Source organism: Oncorhynchus clarkii, chromosome 5, assembly GCF_045791955.1.
Source record: "Oncorhynchus clarkii lewisi isolate Uvic-CL-2024 chromosome 5, UVic_Ocla_1.0, whole genome shotgun sequence".
NCBI lineage: Eukaryota > Metazoa > Chordata > Actinopteri > Salmoniformes > Salmonidae > Oncorhynchus > Oncorhynchus clarkii.
The window spans coordinates 64,834,061-64,856,225 of NC_092151.1; the positions used below are offsets into that span (position 1 = coordinate 64,834,061).

At 48.4% G+C, this 22,165-nt stretch overlaps 1 protein-coding gene across 1 annotated transcript in view; it reads right to left on the reverse strand.

The window, feature by feature from the left end:
• The window catches only part of LOC139410169 (TraB domain containing 2B), a 90,624-nt gene that overhangs the window by 18,616 nt on the left and 49,843 nt on the right, over window positions 1-22,165 (reverse strand). The window contains exon 3 of the mRNA XM_071155620.1: window positions 12,148-12,294. Within this exon, the coding sequence (XP_071011721.1) occupies window positions 12,148-12,294 (147 nt within the window). The remainder of the gene's footprint in view (window positions 1-12,147; window positions 12,295-22,165) is intronic.

Sequence of the window (22,165 nt, forward strand, 5' to 3'; positions counted from 1 at the left end):
TCTACTGATGTGTGTATATGTATAGGTTGAGGGTTAGGGTTAGGGAAAATAGGATTTTGAATGGGACTGAATTGTGTGTCCCCACAAGGTTGTGTGTGTGTGTGTGTGTGTGTGTGAGAATGTGTGAGAATGTGTGTTTAATTGCGGTTTGATTGATTTACAGCCGACAGCGTCCTGGCTGTAGTCAGCGCTTGGCCGGCTCAGAGGGCTAGGCAGGCCGTTAATCTGCAGGGATGATTAGAGGTCCTGGGGGAATCGGAGTGGAGTGGGAAGGAGTCTGGCGTTTAGAGGGGGGCCTCAAGGGCCACCTTTACAGGGGTAGTCTGAGGATCCTGCTCTGCTCTATTATACAGCTGCACACACACATACACACCAGGGCCAGGCGGCAGACTGCACCTGAGCCCCACTATACTGCTCTCAGGGAGTATCCTGTTCAGTTTCCTACAGCTCTGGGGTCAAAGTGTTTGTTAGGAACAAGTTCCTCTCTACTTCCTGACCAGGGCTACTCTCCCCAGTGGAGATGGAGGGAGCGAGGGGAGAGGGGAAAAGAAGAGAGAGATGGAGAAAGACAGGAAGGGGTTATCAGGAAAAGAGTTCAGAGGGTACAGGGGTGTGTGTGTGTGTGTGTGTGTGTGTGTGTGTGTGTGTGTGTGTGTGTGTGTGTGTGTGTGTGTGTGTGTGTGTGTGTGTGTGTGTGTGTGTGTGTGTGTGCGTGTGTGTGGTTGTATTGTCTCTTGGGGCTTTGTCTCTTGGAGGGCCCTGAACTGTACTGTATGATGTGGACACCTGTAGCTGCTGATCACATCCTGAGTCTGATTGCAACTAGCTCTCTCAGTCTCAAGTCAGAATTAGGCATTCATCCATGTTTGTCAAATTTCGAAGTTGTTGCAAACGTCACATTTCAAACTGCATTAACTCTGTATTTTTAAGTTTAGGGTTAAGTTCATGCATTAACTCTGATTAGTTAAGGTAGAGGTTAAGGTTTGGGATAGGCTTAAAATGCTGGATTCAAAATTGCAACCTTTGGAACCTTCAGAGGCAGATGCTTACTCCCATCTGCATCCCCGTCAACAACACCCTAGCAAAACCCAAACCTACTTGAAGGTAACAGCGCTCACTGCTGCCCCTAGTGGCCAGTTTTCTACATCATCTTCCAACGTCCTCAAACATTTTAAGGCTCCCAAGTGGCGCAGCGGTCTAAGGCACTGCATCTCAGTGATAGAGGCGTCACATAGACCCTGGTTTGATACTGGGCTGTATCACAACCAGCTGTGATCGGGAGTTCCATAGGGCGGTGCACAATTGGCCCAGCGTTGTTCGGGTTAGGGGAGGGGTAAGCATTCATTGTAAAATAAGATGGATGTTGAATACTGACTTGTATCACGGGTGACCTGGCTGCTGATTGAGCTGCAGCACTAAATATGATGAAAAGGAATGGACAGCTGCATGAAAAGCATCTAATTACATAGGTATGTGTGAGTGATGAGCTGCGCTGTTAGCGTCAATAGTCTCTAGCCATTAAAAACTGATGGTCCACAAATCTAATTGAATCTGAACAACCCTTTAACTGTAATAGAATATGGAAAAATATGACCTTGGCATCCCATAATCTGAACCATCAATTTATACACTTTAGGTTTGTTCACAGACTGCATTTAACACAAAGGAAACATTTTACGAAGTGTTCACTGTGTTCACTGTGTTCACTGTGTCCCCTAAATCAGGTAGGCACATTCCTTTACAGTGGAGCAAAAAAGTATTTAGTCAGCCACCAATTGTGCAAGTTCTCCCACTTAAAAAGATGAGAGAGGCCTGTAATTTTCATCATAGGTACACTTCAAATATGACAGACAAAATGAGAAAACAAATCCAGAAAATCACATTGTAGGATTTTTAATGAATTTATTTGCAAATTATTGTGGAAAATAAGTATTTGGTCAATAACAAAAGTTTATCTCAATACTTTGTTATATACCCTTTGTTGGCAATGACAGAGGTCAAACGTTTTCTGTAAGTCTTCACAAGGTTTTCACACACTGTTGCTGGTATTTTGGACCATTCCTCCATGCAGATCTCCTCTAGAGCAGTGATGTTTTGGGGCTGTTGCTGGGCAACACGGACTTTCAACTCCCTCCAAAGATTTTCTATGGGGTTGAGATCTGGAGACTGGCTAGGCCACTCCAGGACCTTGAAATGCTTCTTACGAAGCCACTCCTTCGTTGCCCGGGAGGTGTGTTTGGGATCATTGTCATGCTGAAAGACCCAGACACGTTTCATCTTCAATGCCCTTGCTGATGGAAGGAGGTTTTCACTCAAAATCTCACGATACATGGCCCCATTCATTCTTTCCTTTACACGGATCAGTCGTCCTGGTCCCTTTGCAGAAAAACAGCCCCAAAGCATGATGTTTCCACCCCCATACTTCACAGTAGGTATGGTGTTCTTTGGATGCAACTCAGCATTCTTTGTCCTCCAAACACGACGAGTTGAGTTTTTACCAAAAAGTTATATTTTGGTTTCATCTGACCATATGACATTCTCCCAATCTTCTTCTGGATCATCCAAATGCTCTCTAGCAAACTTCAGACGGGCCTGGACATGTACTGGCTTAAGCAGGGGGACACGTCTGGCACTGCAGGATTTGTGTCCCTGGCGGCATAGTGTGTTACTGATGGTAGGCTTTGTTACTTTGGTCCCAGCTCTCTGCAGGTCATTCACTAGGTCCCCCCGTGTGGTTCTGGGATTTTTGCTCACCGTTCTTGTGATCATTTTGACCCCACGGGGTGAGATCTTGCGTGGAGCCCCAGATCGAGGGAGATTATCAGTGGTCTTGTATGTCTTTCATTTCCTAATATTTGCTCCCACAGTTGATTTCTTCAAACCAAGCTGCTTACCTATTGCAGAATCAGTCTTCCCAGCCTGGTGCAGGTCTACAATTTTGTTTCTGGTGTCCTTTGACAGCTCTTTTGTAACGCTCAATGAGTGTAAAGGTGTGGAGTCAGGCGCAGAGAGCAAAAGGATGCGGGAAAAACACGCTTTAATGCCCAGAATAAATCACAGGAACAAAAATTGAAAACAATAATGTGAAAAAATAAAGGACAGTGAGAAACCCGAAATGCAAACACAAACCACTCTAACACATACATACGAACAAGCCCGCACAAACAGAAGCGGGCTGAACGAACTTATATAACCCCACCCTAATAACCAAACAAGAAACAGGTGAAACCAATTAGACAAAACCAAACGAACACAGAACAAAGGATCGGTGGCAGCTAGTAGACCGGCGACGACGACCGCCGAGCGCCACCCGAACAAGAAGGGGAGTCACCTTCGGTAATATTCGTGACATCTTTGCTCTTGGCCATAGTGGAGTTTGGAGTGTGACTGTTTGAGGTTGTGGATAGGTGTCTTTTATACTGATAACAAGTTCAAACAGGTGCCATTAATACAGGTAACAAGTGGAGGACAGAGGAGCCTCTTAAAGAAGAAGTTTCAGGTCTGTGAGAGCCAGAAATCTTGCTTGTTTGTTATTGACCAAATACTTATTTTCCACCATCATTTGCTAATAAATTCATAAAAAATCCTACAATGTGATTTTCTGGATTTTTTTTCTCATTTTATCTGTCATAGTTGAAGTGTACCTATGATGAAAATTACAGGCCTCTCTCATCTTTTTAAGTGGGAGAACTTGCACAATTAGTGGCTTACTAAATACTTTTTTGCCCCACTGTATATGATGTGGGAGGAGTGCCCTGAATTGAAATGCATCTGGGGTTGAATATAAATATTCAATGCTTTGCATCTATTATGTTACTGAAAGATGATAGCTCCTTGAATCTCTCCATCAATCAATCGCTCTCCGTAGCTGATGTGAGTAAGACCTTTAACATTCTAAGACAGATTACCAGGACGTGTACTCCGAGCATGCGCTGACCAACTGGCAAGTGTCTTCACTGACATCATCAACCTGTCCCTGACCGAGTCTGTAATACCAACATGTTTCAAGGAAACCACCATAGTTCATGTGGCCAAGAACACCAACATAACCTGTCTAAATGACTACTGACCTGTAGCACTCACATCTGTAGTCATGAAGTGCTTTGAATGGCACACATCAACACCATTATCCCAGAAACCCTAGACCCGTCCTTATTCGCATACCGCCCCAATAGATTCACAGATGACACAATGTCTATTGCACTCCACACTGCCCTTTCCCACCTGGACAAAAAGAACACCTACGTGTGAATGCTGTTCATTGACTACAGCTCAACGTTCCACACCATAGTGTCCACGCAGCTCATCACTAAGCTAAGGATCCTGGGACTCAACACCTTCCTCTGCAACTGGATCCTTGACTTCCTGACGGGCCGCCCACAGGTGGTAAGGGTAGGTAACAAAACATCTGCCATGCTGATCCTCAACACTGGGGCCACTCAGGGGTGCGTGCTCAGTCCCCTTCTGTTCTCCCTGTTCACCCATGACTGCATGGCCAAGCACGATTCCAACACCATCATCAAGTTTGCCGACGACACAACAGTGGTAGGCCTGATCACCGACAACAATGAGACAGTCTATAGGGAGGAGGTCAGAGACCTGGCCGTGTGATGACAGGATAACAACCTCTCCCTCAATGTGATCAAGACAAAGATGATCGTGGACCACAGGAAAAGGAGGGCCGAGCACGCCCCCATTCTCATCGACGGGGCTGTAATGGAGCAGGTTGAGAGCTTCAAGTTCCTTGGTATCCACATCACCAACGAACTGTCATGGTCCAAACACACCAAGACAGTCATGAAGAGGGCACGACAACGCCTATTCCAAACACACCAAAACATTAATGAAGAGGGCACGACAACACCTATTCCCCATCAGGAGACTAAAAAGACTTGGCATGGGTCCTCAGATACTCAAAAAGTTTTACCTCTGTACCATCGAGAGCATCCTGACTGGTTGCATCACCACCTGGTATGGCAACTGCTCAGCCTCTGACCACAATGCACTACAGAGGGTAGTGCATACGGCCCAGTACAACACTGGGGCCAAGCTTCGTGCCATCCAGGACCTCTATATCAGGCGGTGTCAGAGGAAGGCTCTAAAAATTGACTCCAGCCATCCTAGTCATAGACTGTTCCCCTTGCTACCACACGGCAAGCAGTACCGGAACACCAAGTCTAGGTCCAAAAGGCTTCTTAACAGCTTCTACTCCCAAGCCATAATACTCCTGAACAGCTAATCAAATGACTACCGGACTATTTGCATTGACCCCCGCCCCCATTTTTACACTGCTGGTACTCTCTGTTTATTATCTATGCATAGTCACTTAACCTCTACCTACATGTACATATTACCTCAATTACCTCGACAACCCGCACATTGACTCTGACCAGTACCCTCTATATATATATAACCTTGCTACTGTTATTTTATGTTGCTCTTTAATTCTTTGTTATTTTAGTTTTTTCTTATTTTTTTCATTTTTATTTGTATTTATTTATTGTTTACTTCAGTTTATTTAGTAAATACTTGTAAGTAAGCATTTCACTGTAAGGTTGTTGTATTCAGCGAATGTGACAAATAAAATGATTTGATTTCGATTTTTTATTAAATTTTTTGGCAGGCAGCACTGATGCAAAAAATATGTTCTCTCAGATGGCAATCACCTCACTCTCCCCCAATTCACCAGTGGATACAGTTACTCTTGAACTTTTTAGGGATAGGGGGCAGTATTCGGAAATTCGGATGAATGACGTGCCCAAAGTAAACTGCCTGTTCCTCAGGCCCAGAAGCTAGGATATGCATATAATTAGATAGATCAGAAAACACTCTGAAGTTTCTAAAACTGTTAAAATAATGGCTGTGAGTATAACAGAACTGATATGGCAGCCAAAAACCAGAGGAGAATCCATCCTGAATTATTCATTTAAATGCTTGTTTATGGGAGATTCAAAGGAATACCTCCCAGATTGCAGTTCCAATGGCTTCCACTAGATATCAACAGTCTTCAGAAAGGGTTTCAGGCTTATTTTTTGAAAAATGACTTAGTAACTGTAGTTTTTCAAGGTGGCTCTCATTTTGAACGTAATCTTGTGGCGCGCACCTCGTTATTTATCTCCGGTATTGAACATACTACATTCCGTCTTAAATTTTATCGTTTATTTACATATTAGGGTACCTGAGGATTGATTAGAAACGTTGTTTGACTTGTTTGGACGAAGTTTATTGGTAACTTTTGGGATTCCTTTGTATGCACGATGCACGAGTGGAACGGGTGGATTACTGAATCAAACGTGCCAACTAAACGGACTTTGTAGGGATATAAAGAAGGACTTTATCGAACAAAATTACCATTTGTTGTGTAGCTGGGACCCTTGGGATTGCAAACAGAGGAAGGTCTTTAAAGGTAAGTGATTTATTTGATCGCTATTTCTGACTTTTGTGACGCCTCTGCTGGTTTGGAAAATGTTTCATGCTTTTGTGTGTGGGGTGCTTTCGACCGAAAGTCTTTTTGAAATCTGACAATGCGATTGGATTAACAAGAAGTTATGCTTTTAAAGGATGTAAGACACTTGTATGTTCGTGAATGTTTAATATTACGATTTTTGTATTTTGAATTTCGCGCTCTGCAATTTCACCAGATGTTGTCGAGGTGGGGCGCTAGTGTCCTGTCAGTGTTACCAACTCCTCAGTAAGGAAAGTAGCTATTGGCTGTCATAAAAGTCGCTATGATGATGTCACCTAATTTGCATAATTGGCCATGTGCATGTAATTGTGATGGATGCTGTAGGAGAAAGGAATAACGTCATGGGAGTGACAAAAAGTGAGTAAAAAACACCCTAAATATGTTTAGAACTACAAATGAGCAAGCTGCAGAGAGTGGCACACACAGCGAATAAGAACCAAATATTTGAGGCCATACTCCTCCTTCAGTACTTTATGGACCCTATTGTTAATCCCCGTCATAAGAGGCATTGTCAGTCCCTATCCCCAGGAGTTTCTCTTTTTTAAGACAACACTTCTCGAGGAAAGCCACAACAGCACGGGCTATAGATTTGGCATCTCCACCATCCAACTCAACAAGCCTCAGAAATGTTGATACAATTGTCTGCTTGGTGTCACTAAAGTACTTTATCACAACCCCTAGGTACTTAGAAATACTTACATCCGTGGACTCATTGAAGAGGAGGCTGAAACGCTGGTCACCCACATCTGCGACCAACCTTTTCATAAAGTATGGTGCTATAAAACCATTAATCATTTCTGTGCACTTTGTCCTGTGCATTTTGAAGTGGGTAGCAGCAGTGGAGTCTGAGAAAGCAGCTCTACATGCTTCTCCAATGTGATCACATGTTAGCATGGAACAGTGTTCAGCGATAGCTAATGCCATGGTGGCCTCAGTCTTTTTTGCAGAGTACATTTTTTAAACCATAAATGGCAGCTTATTTTGCGTGGAACTGTTATAAGTCCATACTTCACAAACCCCTGAGGTGCCTTATTGCTAATATAAACAGGTTACCAACGTAATTAGAGCAGTAAAAATAAGTGTTTTGTCATACCCGTGGTATACTGTCTGATATACCACGGCTGTCAGCCAATCAGTATTTAATACACTTGATATAAGAATGTGATGGGGGGAGAGACAGGTTAGGGGAATGGCATGGGGGGTTGGGGGTGGAGACAGGTAAGGGGAATGGGATGGGGGGTTGGGGTGGAGACAGGTTAGGGGAATGGGTTGGGAGGTTGGGGTAAAGACAGGTTAGGGGAATGGGATGAGGGGGAATGGGATGGGGAGTTGGGGGTGGAGACAGGTTGGAAGAATGGGATGGGGGTTGGATGGAGACAGTTTGGGGGAATGGGATGGGGGTTGGGGGTGGAGACAGGTTAGGGGAATGGGATGTGGGGTCGGGGGTTGAGACAGGTTAGGGGAAACGGATGGGGTGTTGAGGGTAGAGACAGGTTAGGGGAATGGGATGGGGTTGGCGGTGGAGACAGGTTAGGGGAATGGGTTGGGGGTGAAGACAGGTTATGGTGAATTGGATGAGGGGTTGGGGTGGAGACAGGTTTGGGGAATGGGATGGGGGTTTGGGGCGGAGACAGGTTGGGGGAATGGGATGGGGGTTGGATGGAGACAGTTTGGGGCAATGGGATGGGGGTTGGGGGTGGAGACAGGTTAGGGGAAAGGGATGGGGGTCGGGGGTTGAGACAGGTTAGGGGAACGGGATGGGGAGTTGAGGGTGGAAACAGGTTAGGGGAATGGGATGGGGTTGGCGGTGGAGACAAGTTTGGGGAATGGGATAGGGGTTGGGGATGGAGACAGGTTGGGGGAATGAGATGGGGGTTGGGGGTGAAGACAGGTAAGGTGAATGGGTTGGGAGGTTGGGGTGGAGACAGGTTAGGGGAATAGGATGAAGGGTTTGGGGTGGAGACAGGTTAGGGGAATGGGATGAGGGGTTTGGGGTGGAGACAGGTTGGGGGAATGGGTTGGAGGTTGGGGGTGGAGACAGGTTGGGGAAATGGGATGGAAGGTTGGGGGTGGAGACAGGTTGGGGAAATGGGATGGGGTTGAGGGTGGAGACAGGTAAGGGGAATGGGATGGGGGGTGATCTTATCTGTCGGAAAGATATCAGTTTGTCTCTGTGAATGGTTTGTACTCTGACAAATCAACTGTAAATGTCGGTGTTCCTCAAGGTTCCGCTTTAGGACCACTATTGTTTTCACTATATATTTTACCTCTTGAGGATGTTGGGGGAATGGAATAGGGGGTTGGGGGTAGAGAAAGGTTAGGGGAATGGGATGAGGGGTTGTATGGAGACAAGTTAGGGGAATTGGAGGAGGGGTTTGGGGTGGAGACAGGTTAGGGGAATGGGATGAGGGGTTTGGGGAAATGGGATGGGGTTGGAGACAGGTTGGGGTGAATGGGATGGGGGGTCGGGGTAAATGTCGGTGTTCCTCAAGGTTCCGCAGGTTAGTGGAATGGGATGGGGGTTGAGGGTGGAGACAGGTTAGGGAAATGGGATGGGGTTGGCGGTGGAGACAGGTTAGGGGAATGTGATGGGGGGATGGGGGGTTTGGGGGTAGAGAAAGATTGGGGTAATGGATGGGAGGTTGGATATAAACAGGTTGGGGGAATGGGATGGGGGATTGGATGGAGACAGGTTGGGGGAATGGGATGGGGGTTGGGGGTGGAGACAGGTTAAGGGGATGTAATGGGGGGTCGGGCGTTGAGACAGGTTAGGGGAATGGGATGACAGGGATTCTCTGCCTCTAACCCTATTACAGGGGCTGAGTCACTGGCTTACTAGTGCTCTTTCTTGCCTTCCCTAGGAGGGGTGCGTCACTTGAGTGGGTTGAGTCACTGATGTGATATTCCTGTCTGGGTTGGCGCCTAGACTTTGTGGGCTATACTCGGCCTTGTCTCAGGATGGCCAGAAGAGCCAGAAGAGGACTGGCCACCCCTCATAGCCTGGTTCCTCTCTAGGTTTCTTCCTAGGTTTTGGCTTTTCTAGGGAGTTTTTCCTAGCCACCGTGTTTCTACACCTGCATTGCTTGCTGTTTGGGGTTTTAGGCTGGGTTTCTGTACAGCACTTTGAGATATCAGCTAATGTACGAAGGGCTATATAAATACATTTGATTTGATTTGATTTTGAGGGTGGAGACAGGTAAGGGGAACGGGATGAGGGGTTTGGGGTGTAGACAGGTTGGGGGAATGGAATAGGGGGTTTGGGGGGTAAAGAAAGTTAGGGGAATGGGATGGGGGTTGGATGGAGACAGGTTGGGGGAATGGGATGGGGGTTGGAGACAGGTTATGGGAATGGGATGGGGGTTGAGGGTGGAGACAGGTTAGGGGAATAGGATGAGGGGTTGGCAGGGGAGACAGGTTTGGGGAATGGGATGGGGGGTTGGGGGTGGAGACAGGGCAGGGGCATGGGATTGGGGCTTGGTGGTTGAGACAAGTTTGGGGATTCTGATGGGGGGTTGTGGGTGGAGACAGGTTAGGGGAATGGGATTGGGGGTTGGGGGTGGAGACAGGTTGGGGGAATTGAATAGGGGGTTTGGGGGTAGAGAAAGTTAGGGGAATGGGATGGGGGGTTGGATGGAGACAGGTTGGGGGAATGGGGTGGGGGGTTGGATGGAGACAAGATGGGGGAATGGGATGGGGGTTGGGGTGGAGACAGGTTAGGGGAATGGGATTGGGACTTGGTGGTTGAGACAGGTTGGGGGAATGGGATGGGGGGTTGGGGGTGGAGACAGGTTAGGGGAACGAGATTGGAGGTTGGAAGTGGAGACAGGTTAGAGGAATGGGATGAGGGTTGGGGGTGGAGACAGGTTGGGGGAATGGGATGGGGGGGTTGGGGGTGGAGACAGGTTGGGGGAATGGGATGGGGGTTGGGGGTGGAGACAGGTTAGGGGAACGGGATGAGGGTTGGGGGTGGAGACAGGTTGGGGGAATGGGATGGGGGGTTGGGGGTGGAGACAGGTTGGTGGAATGGGATGGGGGTCGGGGGTGGAGGCTCAACTTTTATTTAGCTTTTTCTTCCTGTTTATACTGAAGTAAGTAAAGACTTAGCAGTTATGCACTTACTGTAATGTTCTATTTTTTATTACATTTTTCTTCTTCTGAGTGGCAGTCCACAGGTAAATAATGAATTGAAAATATATGGAATATGAAATTATTTAAGTGTAAATATTGTGCCTGTAACCACCCCCCAATGAAAAAAATACAAAACTTTTCTCCTTCCTCTTTCTAAATACCCTTTCCCTCAAATCTTCCCTCTCTCTTCTTTTCTCCTGCCTCTTTCTTGCTCTGTCTCTTTCTTGCCCCCTCTCTCTCTCTCTCTCTCTCTCTCTCTCTCTCTCTCTCTCTCTCTCTGCTCTGGTTAGCACTAGTGAGGCCTATGGGAGTGACTGGGCTAGAGAAGGAGAATCAGAGAAAAGTAAAGTAAAGAGAGTGAGGGGGGAGGCCTCAGCGGTTCTCTGATGAATGAGGACCGCTTGAGCAATTAATAATGGTCAAAGGGAGGGGGTTAAGGGGGGGGGGGGGGGGGGGTAACCACATGCAGATAACCTATCACAGGAAGGCCTATTAGCTGCACTCTATACTGGCTGCTCAGGAAATGAGAAATGACAGGGAAATATTTCCTCCCTTCCTCACTTCTGGTCGCGGCCCTGGCCGAGGCCTCCTCAAGCCTGCTCCCTTTGAACCTCCTAGTTGCGCTACACTCTCTGGTGGATAGGCTGAGGCTAGGACTGAGGAGGCCGTCTGCATTAACCTCTCCCCCCTGCGGCCCATCAGGCCCCAAGTAGATGAAGATGGAGCTGGGAGAGCATAGGAGCAGGGGATTACCATCCATTTATCAGGGAACACCTGCTACTCCGGAAGAGTTCATAAGGCCTGCCATAGATCAGCTCGGCCAGGCACCGCCATCAACCATTAGATGGTTATAGCATGTGGTATGGAATGTTAATTCTGTGTTATTATTATATAAAGAACCAAGGCTAACTGGACTGATTTAGTGGAGGGACGATGCAGACAACTGTAGGAGGCATGGTCTTTAGGGGCCAAGGATATAGAAGATAATGTCTTATTGCATCATTTGTCTGGACCAAATAATACACCCGTGAAGGTAAAGTGATTGTAATATGCTGAATTGACCCTAGTTCAGACTCCTAAACAGTGCTTATATTATCCCCCAGCCAGTGATAATCATGTGTGTAGTCATGTGACAACATATACATACATTATTATTGACTGTTGAAATATGATCATACTGTAGCTGGTATGACCATAGAGGATTTATAGTACATGGTGTGTGACAACCATTTTTGTATTTTTTTATTTAACTAGGTCAGTTAAGAACAAATTCATATTTACAATGACGGCCTAGGAACAGTGGGTTAACTGCCTTGTTCAGGGGCAGAACGACAGATTTTTACCTTGTCAGCTTTGGGATTCAATCTAGCAACCTTTTGGTTACTGGCCCAACGCTCTAACCACTAGGCTACCTGCCGCCCCAAAACCATAGTGTGCGGTCACAGTAGGTCAGAGCTTGATGGTAAGGTGTGACCAAAAGCCTGTATCTTCAGGACCACAATGGAATAACACGGTTTTAGCCCCACTGGGTCTTCTAGCCCTGGTGGACGTACCTGTGAAGTGTCATGGTTGAAGATGATGGAGCTGAGGTCTCCACAGTTATAGTGTGTGATGAGGTCCTCTGTGGTGAAGGAGCCCTGCAGACTGCCTGCTCTCACACTCTCATGCTGCAGCAGGGTCTGGTTCAGAGCAAACAGCACCTGCAGAGGGAGGAGGGAGGAACTGTTAGAGCAGAACAGCACTACTGGAAGTCTCCCTGTATTATGACTCACACTAACACAAGCATACAAGCATACACATACTGCACTGTACTGTACTGTATGATGTATAGTTTACAGAAGCTTATTTCTATTAGTTTCCTAATGTTGCCCATCAAGTGCAAACTGGCTGCAGGTAAAAAAGACCACAAGACGGATGGCAGAGCTCCAGTGTCTCCACCCCTCTTCTCTCTCAGGGAAATAGAAGGGAGAGCTGAAAAGACAGAGAGTGCCCCTTTAAAAATAGTTCTCTCAGGGCCTCAACAACGTAAATTTACAGCCCCCATTAAAATAAAAAGTAAACCCTCTTCAGAGATAATTTATGGCGTGCAGCAGCCAGCGGGCCCAGCGACACTGCAGCTGTACCAGAAACCATGGGTTAACCCTCCCAGCTCCCGCCCCCTCACTCCCACACCCACCTCTGACTGGCCTGGCAGCCCCCAGCCAGCTGTCAATCAGGGATAAGTGTTCTGACAGGAGCGCTAGGTGGAGGGTGCGAGGGAGAGAGTGGTTTACTCAGAGTACAGAGGGTTGAGTTTCAGGCTATCTCAGATTCCGCCCACTGACACATTCATATCCTATGATGGTGCGGTCAGTTGATTTGCACCCTTGATGACGTACGTATGTACAGTATGCATGTATACTGTATATCACCGCTATTTACTTCTCCATACAGCCCTTTATTCCTAATTGCCTCCAGCCGGGTCAGTAAAGAAAAGTGATGGCTATGGTAAATACTGATGGTCGACAGCCCATCCGCATGATTTGTGTGTAGGCTTAAGGCATACAGCTGTGCAACTGATCTATCCCGAATTCAACGCACTCTGAGTTATATGTAATAATTCACACAATTATGTTGTGTTTTTGCAATCACTTCTTGAACTGATAAATGCCTTATTGTATTGCCTTATTGAATGTTGCTTAAAATGTTAGTAACCTTAACAATGAGCTCAGCACACCCTAATCCTCTCTCTCTCTCTCTCTCTCTCTCTCTCTCTCTCTCTCTCTCTCTCTCTCTCTCTCTCTCTCTCTCTCTCTCTCTCTCTCTCTCTCTTTCTCTAGTTGGTGTAGTCTGAGGTCATTGTATTTGCTAACCAGTCTTCCAGGCAGTGCCTCAATAGGGTGCCTCTGTTCTAACGAGGGGAGAAAACACTGGAGAGCTGACAGCAGGGATGCCTCTCTCTCCCATTCCCTCTTCGTTCCTCCCTTCCTCCCTCCCTCAGTCCACTCTCTAACTTCTTCTCATCTTTCCCAATCGCACGCAACCTACCCCAGGACCTCACTCAGCCTCTCACACTGTAAGGAGAGAGGTGAGTAATCTTATTTATTTTATTAGACGTATTTCACAGAATCTATTTTCAGCTGAGAGCGCAGCGGCGTGCTGTCCTCCTGCCAAAGCGGTAATCCAAAATGGGCCTTGATCAAACCTGTGGCCATAACGGCAAATATGCTTTCATTCCCGCTCCAGGACCCCCTGCCGGCTCCATAATGACAATACCTCATATATTTATTCCTATCTCACGTCTGCTTGCTTTATTGTCTTAATTTCCTTCCCCCACGCCAGATCACATTGGAGGGTGATGCCTGGCGAGCTCAGGCACATATGTGTGTTGGCGTTGCCCAAGCCCTTGACCTACACGGCTCTATGCCTGCCCAGGGCTTTGTACTGCTGCCAAGAGCAATGCCAGAGCAGGCCCTGGGTAGAAAGAGGGCTGAGGTTCGGGCTGAGGTAGGGAGCACCAGCCCCTCTGTACTGCTGCCAGTGCTGGGACTTTCCTTAAATACAGAAAACTGCACCAGACACTCTGGACCTGGTGGAGGAAGAGGGAAGGAGTGAGGGAGTGAGGAAGGGGGTGGAGGGAGTTTTGGAAAGGGGGCTGTGAGTGGTGAGGTGTGGTAAGTCAATATTGTTCTCACACTGCGGAGACTGCACATCTCTGTGCTGTTGCCATAGCGCCTTCGCTGTGATGTGTTGAATGAGTGTGTGTGTGTGTGTGTGTGTGTGTGTGTGTGTGCGTGCGTGCGTGCGTGCGTGCGTGTGGGTGTGTGCGTGCGTGCGTGCGTGCGTGCATGCGTGTGTGTGTGTGTGTGGAGGCTCCTCAGCAGAGGAAGGGGAGGACCATTGTCCTCAATGAATTTAAAAAAAAAATTACATGTTAAACATAAAACTTTTTTTTAGATAAAACAATACTAAATATATTAATGTCACCAAATAATTTATTTTAACACTGTTTTGCAATGATTGTCTACAGTAGCCTCAACAGCACTCTATAGGGTTGTACCATTGTCACGTTCACTGTCTTCAAACTCCCTGTCATAAATGAGCCAAGGCACAGCGTGCATGTAATTCCACATCTTTAATCGGAGTGAAACCTTCACAAAAAACAGGTAAACAGAAACCAAACATGACGCAACCATGGTGCACAGAAAATAAATAGTTACCCACAAAAGGCTGCCTAAGTATGATTCCCAATCAGAGACAACGATAGCCTCTGATTGGGAACCATACCCGGCCAACAAAGAAACAGACAAACTAGAATGCCCACCCAAATCACACCCTGACTTAACCAAATAGAGAAATAAAAAGGCTCTCTAAGGTCAGGGCGTGATAACCATAGTGTAGTGTAGGCAGAGGACAGCTAGCTTCCGTCCTCCTCTGGGTACATTGACTTCAATACAAAACCTAGGAGGCTCATGGTTCTCACCCCCTTTCATGGACTTACACAGTAATTATGACAACATCCAGTGGATGACCTCCAACCTATCAGAGCTCTTGCAGCATGATCTGACATGTTGTCCACCCAATCAAAGGATCTGTAATGGTTTTCTTCATCTGAACGAGAGGCGGACCAAAGCGCAGCGTGGTTGTTTTGATTCATGTTTTAATCAATCACTTCACATGAACAAACTAACAAAAACAAGAAATGTGAAAACTCAAAACAGTCCTATCTGGTGCAAACACAGAGACAGGAACAATCACCCACAAAAACACGATTCTCAATCAGAGACAACTAATGACACCTGCCTCTGATTGAGAACCATACTAGGCCGAAACATAGAAATACCCAAATCATAGAAAAACAAACATAGACTGCCCACCCCAACTCACGCCCTGACCATACTAAATAATGACAAAACAAAAGGAAATAAAGTTCAGAACGTGACAGTACCCCCCCCCCAAAGGTGCGGACTCCGGCCGCAAAACCTTGACCTATAGGGGAGGGTCTGGGTGGGCGTCTGTCCGCGGTGGCGGCTCTGGCGCGGGACGCGGACCCCACTTCACCATTGTCTTAGTCCAACTTATTGTCCGCCTCCGTGGCTCTCTCACCATGGCCACCCTTCTCAATGACCCCACTGGACAGAGGGGCAGCTCAGGACAGAGGTGGGGCAGCTCGGGACAGAGGTGGGACAGCTGCTCGGGACAGAGGAGCAGCTGCTCGGGACAGCGGGGCGGCTGCTCGGGACAGAGGGGCGGCGGCTCTGGGCGGGCGGCACTGGCGGTCCTGGGCAGACGGGCGGCACTGGCGGCGCTAGGCAGACGGGTGGCTCAGGCGGCGCTGGAGAGGAGGAAGGCTCTGGTAGCACCGGAGAGGCGGGAGACTCCGGCAGCGCTGGAGAGGAGGAAGGCTCTGGTAGTGCCGGAGAGGCGGGAGCCCCTGTAAGGATGGGCCGGAGAGACAGCCTGGTACGGGGGGCTGCCACCGGAGGGCTGGTGCGTGGAGGTGGTGACGGATAGACCGGACCGTGCAGGCGCACTGGAGCTCTTGAGCACCGAGCCTGCCCAACCTTACCCGGTTGAATGGTCCCGGTCGCCCTGCCAGTGCGGCGAGGTGGAATAGCCCGCACTGGGCTATGCAGGCGAACCGGGGACACCGTGCGCAAGGTTGGTGCCATGTAAGCCGGCCCAAGGAGACGCACTGGCGGCCAGATGCGTAGAGCCGGCTTCATGGCACTTGGCTCGACGCTCACTCTAGCCCGGCCGATACGCGGAGCTGGAATATACCGCACCGGGCTATGCACCCGCACTGGGGACACCGTGCGCACCACTGCATAACACGGTGCCTGCCCGGTCTCTCTAGCCCCCCGGTAAGCACAGGGAGTTTGCACAGGTCTCCTACCTGGCATAGCCATACTCCCTGTTAGCCCCCCCCCCCCAAGAAATGTTTGGGGCTGCTGCTCGGGACAGAGGGGCGGCTGCTCGGGACAGAGGGGCGGCAGCTCGGGACAGAGGGGCGGCAGCTCGGGACAGAGTGGCGGAAGCTCTGGACAGAGGGGCGGCGGCTCGGGACAGAGGGGCGGCGGCTCTGGGCTGAGGGGCTCTGGCGGCCCCTGGCTGACTGGCGGCACTGGCGGCCCCTGGCTGACTGGCGGCCCTGGCGGCCCCTGGCTGACTGCTGCCTCTGTTGCTTCTCCTGCTGCTGCTTTTTCCGTTGCCCGTTACCACGCCGCTTGGTCCTGTTGTGGTGGGTGATTCTGTAATGGTTTTCTTCATCTGAACGAGAGGCGGACCAAAGCGCAGCGTGGTTGTTTTGATTCATGTTTTAATCAATCACTTCACATGAACAAACTAACAAAAACAAGAAATGTGAAAACTCAAAACAGTCCTATCTGGTGCAAACACAGAGACAGGAACAATCACCCACAAAAACACAGTGAAACCCAGGCTACCTAAGTATGATTCTCAATCAGAGACAACTAATGACACCTGCCTCTGATTGAGAACCATACTAGGCCGAAACATAGAAATACCCAAATCATAGAAAAACAAACATAGACTGCCCACCCCAACTCACGCCCTGACCATACTAAATAATGACAAAACAAAAGGAAATAAAGGTCAGAACGTGACAGGATCAGATAAATAATCTAGTACTGAAAGCATAAGCTACAGCTAGCTAGCACTGCAGTGCATAAAATGTGGTGAGTAGTTGACTCAAAGAGAGAGAAAGACAATAGTTGAACAGTTTTTAACAAATTATTTATTTTTAAATGAAGGAGAAGCAAGAGAAAGAGCAAGAGAGAGCTTCATAAATTATTCAGACCCCTTGACTTTTTCCACATTTTGTTACATTACAGCCTTATTCTAAAATGGATTAAATAAAAGAATAAAAACTTCAGCAATCTACACACAATACCCCATATTGACAAGGTGAATTATTATTATTATTTTTACATTTCAGCAAATGTATTAAAAATAAAAAACAGAAATACCTTTACCATTGATCATCCTTGAGATGTTTATACAACTTGATTGGAGTCCACCTGTGGCAAATTCAATCGATTGGACATGACTTGGAAAGGCACACACCTGTCTTTATAAGGTCCCACAGTTGACAGTGCCTGTCAGAGCAAACACCAAGCCATGAGGTCCAAGGAATTGTCCGTAGAGGTCTGAGACAGAATTGTGTTGAGGCACAGATCTGGGGAAGTTTACCAAAACATTTCTGCAGCATTGAAGGTCCTCAAGAACACCATGGCCTCCATCATTCGTAAGTGGAAGAAGTTTGGAACCGCCAAGACTCTTCCTAGAGCTGGCCGCCCGGCCAAACTGAGCAGTCAGGGGAGAAGGGCCTTGGTCAGGGAGGGGACCAAGAACCTGATGGTCACTCTGACAGAGCTCCTCTCTGGAGATGGGAGAACCTTCCAGAAGGACAACCATCTCTGCAACACTCCACCAATCAGGCCTTTATGGTAGTGGCCAGACAGAAGCCACTCCTCAGTAAACGACACATGACAGCCCGCTTGGAGTTTGCCAAAAGCACCGAAAGACTCTCAGACCATGAGAATCAAGATTCTCTGGTCTGATAAAACCAAGATTGAACTGTTTGGCCTGAATGCCAAGCGACACGCCTGGAGGAAAAATTAGAGTATCATGTAGAGCCTAAACCTATCAATGATACATTGTGCTGGGTGAATGGAATAGGAATGACAGTCATCCAATATGTTCCAAAAGAATTAAGGCCGTGCTCATAAAAAAAAAGAATTGTCCTCCCTAGTCTTAAACGGAATCGATCCCCACTGGTGTGTGTGTGTGTGTGTGTGTGTGTGTGTGTGTGTGTGTGTGTGTGTGTGTGTGTGTGTGTGTGTATTGTGTGTGTGTGAGTGTTGACAGACAGAGTGGCTGTCCTTCAGATGAAAAAAGCCTGTGGGCTCTCCTTCTCCGTGGCCAACGTGAGTAAAACATTTAAACGTGTTAACCCTCACAAGGTTGCCGGCCCAGACGGCATCCCTAGCTGCGTCCTCAGAGCATGTGCAGACCAGCTGGCTGGTGTGTTTACGGACATATTCAATCAATCCCTATCCCAGTCTGCTGTGCTCACATGCTTCAAGGTGGCCACCATTGTTCCTATTCCCAAGAAAGTAAAGGTAACTGAACTAAATGACTATCGCCCTGTAGCACTCACTTTTGTCATCAAGAAGTGCTTTGAGAGACTAATCAAGAATCATATCACCTTCACCCTACCTGATACCCTAGACCCACTCCAATTTGCTTACCGCCCCAATAGGTCCACAGACGATACAATCGCCGTCAGACTGCACACTGCCCTGTCCCAAGAGGACAAGAGGAATACCTGTGTAAGAATGATGTTCATTGACTACAGCTCAGCATTTAACACCATAGTGCCCTCTAAACTAGTCATTAAGCTTGAGACCCTGGGTCTCGACCCCACCCTGTGCAACTGGGTCCTGGACTTTCTGACGGGCAGCCCCCAGGTGGTGAGGGTAGGAAACAACATCTCCACCCCGCTGATCCTCAACACTGAGGCCCCACAAGGGTGCGTTCTCAGCCCTGTCCTGTACTCCCTGTTCACCCATAACTGTGTGGCCATGCACGCTTCCAACTCAATCATCAAGTTTGCAGATGACACTACAGTGGTAAGCTTGATAACCAACAATGACGAGACAGCCTGCAGGGAGGAGGTGAGGGCTCTCAGAATGTGGTGTTAGGACAAATAACCTCTCACTCAACATCAACAAAACAAAGGAGATGATTGTGAACTTCAGGAAACAGCAGAGGGAGTACCCCCCCATCCACATCAACGGGACAGTAGTGGAGAAGGTGGAAAGTTTTAAGTTCCTCGGCGTACACATCACGGACAAACTGAAATATTCCACCAACACAGACAGTGTGGTGAAGAAGGCACAACAGTGCCTCTTCAACCTCAGGAGGCTGTTGAAATTTGCCACCTGAAACACTCACTAACTTTTACAGATGCACAATTGAGAGCATCCTGGTATGGCAAATGATCCGTCCACAACCGCAAGGCTTTCCAGAGGGTAGTGCGGTCTGCACAATGCATCACCGGGGGCAAACTACCTGCCCTCCAGGACACCTACACCACTCTGTCACAGAAAGGCCAGAAAGATCATCAAGAACAACAACCACCCGAGCCACTGCCTGTTCACCCCGTTATCATCCAGAAGGTGAGGTCAGTGCAGGTGCATCAAAGCTGGGACAGAGAGACTGAAAAACAGCTTCTATCTCAAGGCTGCCAGTTAGCATAGAGCTGCCAGTTAGCAAGGAGCTGCCAGTCTGCATAGAGCTGCCAGTCTGCAAGGAGCTGCCAGTCTGCAAGGAGCGGCCAGAGCTGCCTGTCTGCAGGATGCCGCCAAAGCTGCCAGTCTGCAAGGAGCCGCCAGAGCTGCCAGTCTGCAAGGAGCCGCCAGAGCTGCCAGTCTGCAAGGAGCCGCCAGAGCTGCCAGTTAGCATGGAGCAGCCAGGGCCGCCAGTCAGCATGGAGCAGCCAGGGCCGCCAGTCAGCATGGAGCAGCCAGGGCCGCCAGTCAGCATGGAGCAGCCAGTCAGCATGGAGCAGCCAGTCAGCATGGAGCAGCCAGAGCAGCCAGTCAGCATGGAGCAGCCAGAGCTGCCAGTCAGCATGGAGCAGCCAGTCAGCATGGAGAAGCCAGAGCTGCCAGTCAGCATGGAGCAGCCAGTCAACATGGAGCAGCCAGAGCTGCCAGTCATCATGGAGCAGCCAGTCAGCATGGAGCAGCCAGAGCTGCCAGTCGACCAGACTCTCCCAGATCTGCCAGTCGACCAGACTCTTCCAGATCTGCCAGTCGACCAGACTCTTCCAGATCTGCCAGTCGACCAGACTCTTCCAGATCTGCCAGTCGACCAGACTCTTCCAGATCTGCCAGTCGACCAGACTCTTCCAGATCTGCCAGTCGACCAGACTCTTCCAGATCTGCCAGTCGACCAGACTCTTCCAGATCTGCCAGTCGACCAGACTCTTCCAGATCTGCCAGTCGACCAGACTCTTCCAGATCTGCCAGTCGACCAGACTCTTCCAGATCTGCCAGTCGACCAGACTCTTCCAGATCTGCCAGTCGACCAGACTCTTCCAGATCTGCCAGTCGACCAGACTCTTCCAGATCTGCCAGTCGACCAGACTCTTCCAGATCTGCCAGTCGACCAGACTCTTCCAGATCTGCCAGTCGACCAGACTCTTCCAGATCTGCCAGTCAGCCAGGATCTGCCAGTCAGCCAGGATCTGCCAGTCAGCCAAGATCTGCCAGTCAGCCAGGATCTGCCGAAACCACCAGCCAGCCTGGATCTGGTAGATTCATCAACCTGCCTGAGCTTCCTCTCACTCCTGAGCTTCCTCTCACTCCTGAGCTTCCTCTCACTCCTGAGCTTCCCCTCAGTCCCGAGCTGCCTCAGTCCCGAGCTGCCCCTCAGTCCCGATCTGCTCCTCAGTCCAGTGGGGTTCTGGGTGAGGACTACTAGGCCATGGTCGGCGGCGAGGGTGGACTATCCAGGGACGCGAGGAGAAGGGGCTAAGACATTGATTGAGTGGGGTCCACGTCCCGCGCCGGAGCCGCCACCATGGACAGACGCCCACCCGGACCCTCCCTATTGTTTTGAGGTGCGTTCGGGAGTCCGCACCTTAGGGGGGGGGTTCTGTCACACCCTGGTCAAAGTATTTTGTGTTTATCTTTATTTATTTGGTCAGGCCAGGGTGTGGCATGGGTTTTTGTATGTGGTGTGTATGTATGGGGATTGTAGCTAGTGGGGTGTTCTAGTTAAGTCTATGGCTGTCTGAAGTGGTTCTCAATCAGAGGCAGGTGTTTATCGTTGTCTCTGATTGGGAACCATATTTAGGCAGCCATATTCTTTGAGTTTGTCGTGGGTGATTGTCCTTAGTGTTAGTTTGCATCAGACTGTTAAACAGACATCACTAACATAGAGTAGCTGCTGCCAACATACAGACTCAAATCTCTTGCCACTTTAATAAATGTAATAAATGGATTCAATAAAGGTGTCACTCGTCACTTAAAAAACGTCACTTTAACAATGTCTACATATCCTACATTACTCATCTCATATGTATATACTGTATCCTATACCATCTACTGCATCTGCCTATGCCGCACGGCCATGGCTCATCCATATATTTATATGTACATATTCATATTCATCCCTTTACTTTTGTGTGTATAAGGTAGTTGTTGTGAATTTGTTCGATTACTTGTTAGATATTACTGCACTGTCGGAACTAGAAGCACAAGCATTTCCCTACACTCGCATTAACATCTGCTAACCATGTGTATGTGACAAATACAATCTGATTTAATTAGATTTGATTTCTCTCTCTGCCTAAGGGACAGGTTGTCACAGGTTAGACCCCTGACATCACAGACATCACAGTACCTTGCAGAAGTGGGTGGTGATTATCGCATGTGATTTATCAACACACGTCACTTCACACAGGTTACTTATCACAACGCCTTCGTGAGAACCTCAAATTATCATTTAGGAAAGATTGCATAAAGATCCAAGCTGGAAAGTGCTCCACGCTGACAGTCT